The 12273-nt window shown below is 42.0% G+C and overlaps 1 protein-coding gene across 6 annotated transcripts in view; it reads right to left on the bottom strand.

Annotated features, from left to right (window-relative positions):
• Positions 1-6083: 6083 nt before the first annotated feature.
• RNF144B (ring finger protein 144B) overlaps positions 6084-12273 on the bottom strand; it is a 149992-nt gene continuing 143802 nt past the window's right edge. For all 6 annotated transcript variants that reach the window (XM_027959013.3, XM_060403470.1, XM_060403469.1 and 3 more), the window contains 2 exons: positions 10757-10846; positions 6084-9611 (listed from right to left, as the gene is read on the bottom strand). In XM_027959013.3, the coding sequence (XP_027814814.1) occupies positions 9471-9611; positions 10757-10846 (231 nt within the window). In that variant the 3' untranslated portion in view covers positions 6084-9470. The remainder of the gene's footprint in view (positions 9612-10756; positions 10847-12273) is intronic.

Genomic DNA, 12273 nt, shown 5'->3' on the forward strand with positions numbered 1-12273 from the left:
CCCTGGGACAGCATGATCAAACCAGTCAATCCTAAGGGAAATCATTCCTGAATATTCATTGGAAGAACTTATGCTAAAGCTGAAGCTCCAATACTCTGGCCACCTGATGCGATGAGTTGACTCATTGGAAAAGACTGATGCTGGGAAAGACTAAAGGAGAAGAGGGTGACAGAGGATGAGATGGTTGGAGGGCATCACCGATTCAATGGACATGAGTTTGAGCAAACTCTGGAAGACAGTGAAGGACGAGGAAGCCTGGGGTGCTAAAGTCCATGGGGTCAACAGAGAGTCGGGGCACTACTTTAGCGACTAAACAACAACAATTCACGTGTGAGACTCACAGTGAGTGCTGGTGATCTTTTCCATGTTAACCCAGAACATTAGATTTGAATTGGACCTAGAAAGCAATGGCTTCCAGTTTTCTAGAGGAGGAAACTGAGGCCAAGAAAAATTGTAAATTGTCTGAAGCTGGAAGGGACTGGTAGAGTTATCATACCTCCCTCTAGTCTTCCATTTCCAGTTGGAAAAATGACTATTCTTTTTTTATTCCCAGAGAATTTTTTTCTTTACAGAGGAGACATTTTTTGAGTGACTGTATTGTACTGACCCAAATCTTGATCCTACACCATACTCTTGTGACCCCTTATTTATAACTTAAAACTCTTTAATCTCTTCCATTTATCTGCAGGTGGCATTTGAATAGCATATCAGAAAATCATATCTGAAATTTTTTTTTCTACTTTAAAACATCTAAAGCATCTGGTCAGTATCTGTATTCCTGTACTGGTATGGGAAAAGGGAAGAGGTGGTGACCTTGACTTCAATAGCTGGTTAACTGAAATCCAGTCTTTATATGTCTGACTTGGGTAGAATCAAACTCCAGTACTTCAAGCTAACTATTGAAAGGAGTTGTCCTTCCTGAATCCAACCCAAGATCCAGTCCAATCATGAACCTTCTGAAAGTTTGTTTAGAAAGATGAGATCAGGTTTTCTTCTAAGCCTATGTGGAAAGTCTGCTTCATGTAAAGACCAAGCAGACCTTCCCAGGACGCCAGCCAGAAGCGAAGTTACAGTTAACACCTTGACCATGCCAGGCTTAACTGAAACTTCAGAGCAACAGTTCCCCTTCAGGAAGATAGATATTGCTCTCTACTTTTCCCTGAGTTTGTGGTTTCTTCCAGCTGATGCTATCATATCTGCAAACTGCTTGGCTTCACGGGAAAGGGAAAAAACAGCAAAAAGTTAAATTTCCTATTGAAACTGACAAATGCATTCCTATTGCCCATTTAATTAAAAGTATGGAAGTCAGAAAGATATAGCTGAAGAAGATGTCAAAGAGATCTGAATTATGGGAAGGACTGGACACAGCTTTAAGACAGAGGGCACCACATGGAAGGTGTGAGAAGGAACTGGATTCTGCCAACAACCAGTGAGCTTGGAAGAGACCCCTGAGCCCCAGATGAAAACAATCCTGGGCCAGCACCTTGTTCTTGAAGCCCAGCGAGAGCTGGAGCAGAGAACCAACTATATCATGCCAGATTTCTGATGTACAGAAACTGAGACTTATGGATGTGTTGCTTTAAGCCATGATTTTAAAAATCAAAATAATGCTAAGAGGCCCTGGGCTGGCTCATGCAAGGTGTGGATTCAAATTCTAGTTTTGCTGCCAACCCACTTTATGAGCTTATGCCATATCACCTATCCCCTGAGTCTCTGTGCCAGGAGGAGGGGCATAGTAATATTTACCTCCTAGAATAGCATGAAGAGTCAAGGGAAAATGTGTTTGAAAGTACTTTGCCCACCATGAGGCCTGTTGTAAATGCAAGTTTTTACCATAAACCACCCCCCAGAAAAAGATTCATTGTACAGATGTGCACTCTGCATTTTTCTCTCTGCATCCCCCATTCTAATTGAGCACAAAATCAGCCAAATGCTTGTGAACTATTCACGAATAAGCAATGTGAAGGGATTTTTTTGACTCTAAAAAGGTAACCTATTTCCTGAGGAAGTCATTCCTCCCTAACACACATTCACGAGCTTGAAATGTATTTCGGGGAACCCCCTCCCAGTTCTCTTTTCTCCTTTGGAACATGGTGGTGCTAGTGGTAAAGAACCTTGCCTGCCAATGCAGCAGACATAAGAGATGCAGATTCGATCTCCGGGTTGGGACGATCCCCTGGAGGAGGGCATGGCAACCCACTTCAGTATGCTTGCCTGGAGAATCCCATGGACAGAGGATCCTGGCAGGCTACAGTCTATGGGGCCGCAGAGTGGATGTGACTGAAGTGACTCAGCAGCAGCATCCCAGTTCTTTTCTCCTTTGGAAAGTGTCCGGCTGCAAACTGGTCACTCAAACTCAGAGCCACAGAACACACTGTACACTGGCTCCCTCCCCGCCCCCTCCTAACAAAGAACACTTAGAAGCACTTTGACATTCCTGATCTCAACCTATCCTCCGAAGCCTGAGCTAAGACTGATGAAATGACACCATGTGATAAGCGGTTGGCCCCACATCACACCATCAGTGAAGAGCAAAGCCAGGCTGGAACTGAAACCACTTATGACAAGGCGGGTGTCTGCCCCCGCAGCCCCACACTGCCAGGACTGGCAGAGGGCAGGGAGGTCAGATGATGTTGCCTGGGGGTTCTATGCCCGGGGTGACACAGATTGATCAATCCTCTCCTAGCTTTGTTCACGTGCCCTTGTGGTGCATAAGTCCTAGGACCAGGCTGGAATTTGGAACACACCACATGGGGCAGTGCATGGATTTCTGGATTTGTTTGCTTTTATTTAAACAAACTGGCTTGACTTCAAAAAAATTCAGCCAGGGCTGATGAATAATCAAAAGTCTCAAAACTCACCTCGAGAAAATCTTCATGTTCATTTTATTTAAATATGTTCAATAGCATAAATGTCAACCACTCATCCACTCCCCTCAAAAGAAAATATATCCCCTCATATCATGCCAGGTCACTAGGGAACCACGAGATAAAATGGCTAACATCAGACTTAATTTGCTGCTGCTGCTGCTGCTGCTAAGTCGCTTCAGTCGTGTCCGACTCAGTGAGACCTCAGAGATGGCAGCCCGCCAGGCTCTGCCACCCCTGGGATTCTCCAGGCAAGAGTACTGGAGTGGGTTGCCATTGCCTTCTCCACAGACTTAATCTGCTTCTCATCAAAAGCCTGAATCCTAGTTTTAATACACATAAAAAAAGAAAATTGACAAAACTGAAAGACAAACTTTATGCAGAAAATGAAATTCAAGGCACTTCTTTATATAGCTCTGAAATTCATTCATTTCTTTAGCCCTCCTTTTCTTGCTTTTGAAAGTGCCCGTCGACTGATTTATTTAATGCTAGGCTACAAATCCACTTTAGAGTACAAGTTAATAATGTTAATAGGGAAAGATCTGGATCTGCCTTAATCACTTCTGAGTCTCGATTGTAAACATTAAAAGGAACTGATGACAATGTACCTCGCATTTGTGGGGAAGAGGTAAACACTTTGGCTTTTGGAATAAGCACATGGACCCAGCTATGTAGTTCTAGTTCCCATATTAGCAAGTCAGATACATGCCATCACGCTCTTTCTCTAAGGAATCACCGTTCACCTCCTGCCTCCTGCTCTTCTCCCCTCACTGAACCCCAAGCAGGAACTGGCTGATCTCAGGGGGTGGCCCTTTGCCCTAGGTATGCTGTCAGACACACGAAAACACAGACTCTAATAAATTCTCTTTAATAGTAAATTCCACTGATACAGATAATTGGAAGAAGAGGACACGCTCTTGGGACTCACAGACTTCAGAATAAATGCAAGCTCAGAATTACCAACTAATAAAGGAACATTAACATACTTCCAAGGAGTCTGCCATTGTTGTTGTTGTTGTTTTTTTTGGTCATACTACTTACAGGATCTCAATTCCCCAACCAGGGATTGAACCCAGACTACAGCAGTGAAAGCCCAGGATCCTAACCACTAGGACACCAGGGAGCTCCTCTGACATTCTTTTCCTAACTGCCACTTATCAATAGTATGACCCCTGACAGGACATGTACACAAACCATTGCTTTCTCTGTGAAGTACATCCAATATCTGCTCCATTTATTTCATAATACTATTCTCAAAAGTCCTTTAGAAAGCATATGAAAAATATATAAATAAAACATACTGTAATTGCTATTAAATTATTCAAAGAAATTAATTTTTTTCTCATAATGTAGAACTGGATGCTATCTTTAGGGTCTAAAAAACTAGATTATCTAACAAATGAAAATAATTGAATTACAGGAAAACCTAATTATAATTCTCCTCCTAACTCACTCGATTCATAATTTACATTGCAATGAATTTGCTGGTTAGGGGATTAATTAAAATCACTGCTGTAAAAAAAGGATTCATTCAATAATTCTTTGGGAATGCAAATTCAAGTTCAGCAAATAATGAGCACATTTTAAAAATGAAATAATGTTCACATTTTAGGAGACGATTAAGCAAATTATGAAATCATAACCCAAAAGTGTTTTTAGGTGATCTTATTGATGTCCTCCAAGCTGAATGTTTAGAAAATGAAATTTGAATTATAAGTCAATTGTAAACCTCTGTACTCAGGTATCAGGTGTGTGTGTGTGTGTGTGTGTGTGTGTGTGTGTGTGTGTGTGTGTGTGTGTGTGTGCGTTTAGTCACTCAGTCATGTCCAATTCTTTGTGACCCTATGGACTCTACTCCTCTTTCCTACTCCAGGGGATCTTCCCAACACAGGAATTGAACCCATGTCTCCTGCATCTCCTGCATTGGCAGATGGATCCTTTACCAACTCAGATATTGTATGAAAAGCAAATAACATTCAATAAAAAGGCATCAACACCAGTATAGGAATGTGAGCTTCCAGTTTTACAGAAACACAAGTCCTAGTTGTTAACCAACTTCTGGCACTCAACTTCAGGCTAGTCCTGCCTTGAATACTAATCAAATGGAAATGACCTGAAGTTAACCCTCCACATGTAAACCCTTTCTTTAAAAAATTATAGCAAGGAAACACATTCTTCTAACAGAATTTTAGAAGGTTAGAAAAAGTGCACAGAGCCCAGCACAAATTTAACAGAACTAATAGCTTTGCTGCCTGGCAGCATTTTTTATCAGGATCATCAAAGACCTAAGTTATTTTGGTTATTTTTCTGGATAGTAATCAGTGTCTGTGCATTAGTAGTGTGGAATATCACACACACAACAAGAAAGTCTGCAACAGGAATCACAGAAATAGAAAATAGACTCATGAACACAATGAGGGAAGGAGAGAGTGGGATGAACTGAGAGAAGTATGGAAACATATACATTACCATATTTAAAACAGATAGCTAGTGGGAATTTGCTGTGTGACACAGTGCTCTGTGACAACCTAGAGGAGTGGGATGGGGGTTCAGGAAGGAGGGAGGGGACATATGTAGATGCGGGGGTGGGTTCAGGAAGGAGGGAGGGGACATATGTCCTGTGGCTGATTTATGTTGATGTACGGCAGAGGCTTCTCTCATAGCTCAGTTGGTAAAGAATCTGCCTCCAATGCAGGAGACCCCAGGTTGATTCCTGGGTCGGGAAGATCCCCTGAAGAAGGGATAGGCTACCCACTCCATTATTCTCGGGCTTCCCTTGTGGCTCAGCTGGTAAAGAATCCACCCACAATGTGGGAGACCTGGGTTCAATCCCTGGGTTGGGAAGATCCTCTAGAGAAGGGAATGGCTACCCACTCCAGTATACTGGCCTGGAGAATTCCATGGACATGGTCCATGGAGTCACAAAGAGTTGGACACGACTGAGTGACTTTCACTTTCACAATGGCAGAGGCCAACACAATATTGTAAAGCCATGTTCCTCCAATAAAATTTTTTAAAAAGTCTTCAGTGAGTGAAGGCATCACACTTGCTCTTACTTCTTTTAAGAAACAAGGTAACAAGAGTTACTTCCACATATGAAATTACAGAAGTTGCTTTTTTGAATTCCAAACTTGAGATTTAATAGTGACCCGGTTGGCTCCTTCACGGTAAACCTGAATGTGTCTAGAACTACATACCATAACAAAAAATAACACATTTGATTTCCTGCTCCACATTTATTGGGGCCAGAGAGGCCAGGTGTTTTCCTTTCAGATACTTGGAAAAATATAACACAACAGCAATTTCTTAAATACAGAACAAAACTTTCTGGATCATGAATCAACAGAGATGTAATAGCTTATAGATATCCACTGTAACAGTTTCATAAAATGTCATTCATCTAAGGCATTCGGAAACTCTTTCAAACCACATATATACACATATTCTATATACATCAAGGTATCCATTCACGAACAGTTTTTTAGAAGCACTGTGTACGGAAGGCTAAAGTAATACACATTTAGATTCTATATACTTTTTAAGAGACAATTTGGGGTTCTAAGAAACAGTGATTAACATTCAAACCAACATAGATTTTCAAACCTGAATAGGTAAGATTTTTGTGATGCCAGCTACAAGAAAATCTGTACTGTGAATTGTTTGTTTTTTTGAAGGCCTCTTGCAAACTAGAGATTTCAAGCCAGGAGTAAACATTCATGGCATGAACGAACAACATGCCTAAGGCTCCAAAATTTCCTTCCATATGGTTTTCTTCTTCACCTCCCTACCTCACCTGGATGTTAAGTTATTCCTTCCAGATGACAATATGGTGAAGGATTTTTTTAAATTTCTGTTTCAAATGGACTACACTACTCCAAACACAGCGATTTTTGCCACGACATCCAAATATCATTAAATAGACCCATATTTCTTCCTAGGACAGACAGAGAATCACTAGGAAAGGACAGAGCTGACAAACAGGAAGGAGACAAGGTTCAACCCTTTCTCTGGCCAGTTATGCAAAACGAAAGCATCAGTCTGTTATCAAAGTTGTCAGCTTTCCCCATTATAAACACAATCTCTAGACTGCCTTGCAGCTTGCCCTCTGATGCACCAGAGATATATTTGGGTTAACCAACCAACCTGTTCCTGTTGATTCAGACAATCCCCCACAACCCAAACCGTTGCGCGATTTAAGGAAGAAGTCCCCAATTTTCAGGCACTTTTCAACATTTAAAAACTTAAATCCAGTTATTTCAAATCTGTTGGACAAACACTCCCCACTCCCCACAAAAAAGTAAGCTAATTCTTTCACAGTATTTCTGTGAAAGGACATATTCCTTCAATTTGCCAAGGAAACAGCATTAATGCTTTCTTCCTCCTTTTCTGCAAATTCCAGAGCTCTGCTTCTGATAACGTAGCACTTTAGGTTACAAGAAATCAGCCCCTGTTTAAAGATTCTTCGTGGATCCAAGCTGGAGAGTATATTCATGTGGGGGAGTACATTGCCACGACTGACATTCTTGATACAAAAATTCAATTTCAGTTGAGTCCCTGTGATCCCCTGAGCAGCTGAAAATGCCCTGTACTATAATGAGGCAGTGTAAAACAAAAAAGTATTCAAATCTTTGTCCATTTATATTTATACTGGTACAAAACACAGTGATAGAAGAAGATACTGATTTTTTTTTTCTGAAGTATTTATAGTTTCAAAGGAAAATAAAGACACTATTGAGAAATCTCTAATGAATGATTAAAAATAGTTTGGGGTGGGTTGCCATTCAAAAGTTTTCCCAGAGTTCTCATCTGTGTTCTATACAACCTGTAAATAAAATGTACACAACCAACAGATGTATTATACATACATTAGATATCAATATGTACTTGTGAATTAAAGTTCCTTAATATACACATCCCCACTTAGAATACAATCCATTACATAGGCAAAGCATCATTCTGTAATAACAGGTCAGGGATAGCAGCAATACGATAGTCTAGTTATCCAGTGACCTCAGAAAATATCCTAGGTCCTGACGTGATACTCCAAGCTTCAGAAAGAGCCACCCACTAATATTTAATACTGTTCTCATGAAGTACCAGGCTACTTTGCTAATGGCAATTATAGTAAAAGGTACTGTCTTTTCAAAACTCGTTTCTTCAAAATCTGACTGGATGGTACAACAGGAAAAATAAGCCACCATGCGGCGATACAAACACAAAGTGTTAAAGATATAGAAAGTATGGGCATCTTGTTTCTCAGATATTTTTTGCTGTCTATCAGTGCCCTGAACACACAAAAGGTACTCAGATCACCCGAACAGATGCTGAAAGAGCAAAGCTTTGCTGGGAAGAGGGCTGCTCTGAACTGTGTTTGAAAATACACAAATAATTTGATTATCAATCTGTGTTTTACAAACTGACATGGCACATCATACTGAGTACTGCTTTAAGAGTTATGAGTCGAAACCTTTGGGTAACTTAATGCACTTGTAACCAAAATTTACATATATAATATGCAAAAAAAATTAGGTTGATTTATAATAAACCATATTAGTCCCAGAAGACAGAATGGGTTTCAAGTAAACACATATTTTGTGTGTACTAGTGGAGATATCCATTCATGCCCAATGGATTCAAACTTTAGTTAAGCGGCAAGTTACATAGATTCTGGATATATCTATGACTTTAATATTCACTCTTGGTGTGTACTTGTAGGTCCAATTCTAAATCTGTTGGGCACATGAACAGAGAGCTCAAGAAAGGTCCCTGATACCTATGATCATGATTTTGAATCTCTGCCACTTTACCCAAACTTCATATTAAACAATCCTGCAGACCACCGCTGCCGGCAAAGTAGATCACCCGAGGGAGAGATGCTAAATCAGACCAGATGGTTTCACCTGCTGCAGCCCTTTTCCTGGGAAGGGCCAACTCCCTTGGCATAGCAGTCTCTCTGGCTTGAAGCTGAGATCACACAAGAGAAACCTATTGTGTTTCTGCCAAGTTACTGGCGAAATCAGCACGCCCAGTAACCGGCAGAACCACCATATCAACTCCCAAGATAAGCGGCCCTCTTGTAATTCTCATGAGAATAACAATTCTTACAAGAATTTCCCCTTAAACAGTCTATTCTTCCCCTCCTACAGGAGGTTTTCCTCATGCTTCTTGTGACGGTCAAATCAACCCAGGACAGACTCTGGCTTCTCAGTAAGAGTGTGTGTCGTGATGGTTGGCAGCACATTTATTATACCGAGTGTTCATTCAGGCTTCACAGATTTGGTTGGAAGTTGAACAGTCCACTGGGGAAGCCTTTGAATGATAACATGATGATGCGTTAGTTTCTCCTTATCAACCCAGAGCTTCTCAACACACTCCACAGACACAGTCTGGACTGTTGAACCCAGGCTCTCTTTACACAGGAACACACACATGAGTGCTTGGCCTTTATGGATGCCAAAGGTGGGCAGGCGAGTTCAAAGTCTGGACACAGAGGCACTTCCAAAGTTTGGCAGGGAGGAGGAGGTGAGTTCATTAAGTGGGGTTTTATCACTGCAGTCTTGTATAACCCAGACACCTGCGGCACATGGACACAAACTGAGATCTTTAGGTTGTGGATGGGTCGTGCTTTTTCTTCTTGCCCCGGCAGGACTTGCAGACACAGCAGATGATGCACGGGGAAGCCAGAAGCAGCAAGGGTGAAGTCACCAAGGCGATGATGCCCAACCCCACGAGAATCCCGACCACCTGGGAATGTAGAAGAAAAGCCTATTTCAGCACGTCAGTCTTTCTGTGTATATACTCCACCGTCAGCTGCGGACTGTTCTTGCCCCCTGCCAAAATTGCATAGATTGAAACTCTAATCTCTAAGAGGAGGAGGATGTGTGGAAATGGGAACCTTGGTAAGTAATTAGGATATAAAGGTAGAGTCCTCATGACAGGATTAGCGCCCTTATAAGAAGACGCACAAGAGAGCTGGTTTCTTCTCTACTCTCTGCCATGTGAGGACACAATGAGAAGAACGCCATCTATAAGCCACAACGAGTGTTCTCATCACAACCCAACAACACTGGCACCGGAATCTCAGACTTTCAGTCTTTAGAACCGTAAGAAATAAATTTGTGGTTTGAGTCTTCCATGCTATGGTCATTTGTTACAGCGGCTTGAACTAAGACACCATCTCAGGCACATGAAGCAGTTACAATTATGAGACCTTACATCCAGTGTCCAGCAATGGTCTAAACTGGATATAAACCAGGGAGATGGCAAGGACAAACCAAATGCTAACAGGCTCTGGTGCAAGCTCAGTGGGATCACGAACTGTTGGTGTTGGCGGCCTCTCTACTTGTTTCCTCAACAGTCTCAGAGGAAATGTTAACATCCTCAGAGGGATGTTAATAATGGCTACTAGGCTATGAACACCAACTTCCTCAAAAGGAACATGAAAAACTCTTAAAAATAAATCAGGACTCCCTTTGAACCTGCCACGTAAACACACAACAGTATGCACAGAGGTTTCCAAGCCCCAACACAGCTCATGGGATTTTAAGACCTCTGCCTTTCATAGCAAACATGCCTCAAAGGGCTCTAGGGAATTCACTCTACCAGATTTTTTCAGGAGGAATGAGCTTTCGGCTTTGCCCTTATTCTGCTGGAGTTTTTTCCATAAGGTACTAACAGAAAAACCTGAACGAACTTTTGGGCCAATCTGATTCTTGTCTTTCTGTCACCCTGACTCTACACTTCTCTAGGAGACTGGGCTCACGGATTAACTTCACGGCCAGAAGTTCCCCAGAACCTCTCAGGCTTGGATGCGTAAGAAGGGAACAGAGGGGGCTTTTCAACCCATTCAAAGCCTGGCTTCTCTTATGCTCCCTCTAAGGTCAGGGTACCTGCGTTCGGTTCCACATCACTGAGGCTCTCGAGTGGCCGAGCTTATTCCTACACGGCCCTCTGTCATAGTGTCTGAGGAAAATGTCATTCTGAAAAACAAAGACAAAGGTTTTGGTAAACACACAGTTTTTGAATGTAAAGATGTGTACTGAGCCCATCAAATCACCTCAGTGGATAAAATTAATGATGGCCTCTAAGAACTCCCGAGTGACAATTCTTAGATGATAGCAGTTTTATAAATCATTGCATGAAAACACATTATAGTCCCTGAGACTCTTTATTGATTCTAAATAAGATTAACAACCTGACTGATTATCTTCGAAAGGTAACTCTAGTAGAAGTGCAGTATGGAATGAAAGGACCTTGAAGGAGACAGCTAAAAGGCTGTCTTCTTTTTAACACGCCAGTGGCTGAGACAGACAAGAGGTTAAACACAGTCATGCAGAATTATGTAGGTAACTAATGGGATGGGGAACCAGGAAGAAGAAACCCCAGATGAGGAAGAAGCACTGGGTAGGAGGCAGGGACTTTGATGAGCGAAGGGACACACAGAGAAGGATTTTGTTGGGAAGACAACGGCCAGAGTTTGGACATGTTGAACTTGAGACATGCAAGCAGTGCTGTTCAAAAGGCAGCTGATTACACAGATATGGATTTCTGGGAAGAAGACTTGGGAAACAGTGTCCTTGGGCCGAAGAATCCACAGAAGTAGATGAGACTACCCAGGGAGAGGGTATAGAACACACATATTTAAGAGCAGGCCAAGGGGAATACCTGTCTCCCTAACCAATACGGATCTTCTCTTGCCCTTGGCACTTCTGTTTCTCAGGGATTCAGACTTGAACTGGAATATACAACATTGTTCTCTGGCTCTCTGAGCTTTGAAGGACACCACTGGTTTTCCTGGGTCAACCAGCTCATGACAGCTGCTCATGGGAGTTCTCAGCCTCCATTATTACCATGTGAAAAAATCCCTTATGCTAAATCCCCAGGAATCAATCTATCTATCTACCCACCTATCTATTCTACTGGTTCTGTCTCTCTGGATAACTTTGACTAATAAAGTGACTATTCCACATGAATTTGGGAGAAAACAAAAGAGTACACCAAGGAAGAACCTGGAAAGGAAATTGACCATTGGCCAGAAAGGAAATCAGAGGAGATGGTCTCACTGGAACGGAGGTGATCAAGATGTCAAAGGCAGCAGAGAATCCAGGTAAGGTGAGGGCTAAAGTATCCATTGGATTTTACCCAAAAGGAATCTGTCAAGGCCTTGAGAAAACACAGTCATTATCTGGCGATCTGAGTCACTGCAATGACTGGAGTGTCAACAGCTAGAGGTGATTACTCAAAAGAGCTTGGCTCTTTTGAGGCTTGGCTTCTAAAGGAAGGAGAGAAACAGAACGGCAGCAAGGGAAAGCTGCAGGCTTGAGAAAAGTGTTACTTGTTTTTAAATGAGACATAACTGAGTCCGTGGGTAGGTTAGAGAGCAGGGAATGGAAGCTGAAGTCATAGG

Source organism: Ovis aries, chromosome 20 (assembly GCF_016772045.2).
Source record: "Ovis aries strain OAR_USU_Benz2616 breed Rambouillet chromosome 20, ARS-UI_Ramb_v3.0, whole genome shotgun sequence".
Lineage (NCBI taxonomy): Eukaryota > Metazoa > Chordata > Mammalia > Artiodactyla > Bovidae > Ovis > Ovis aries.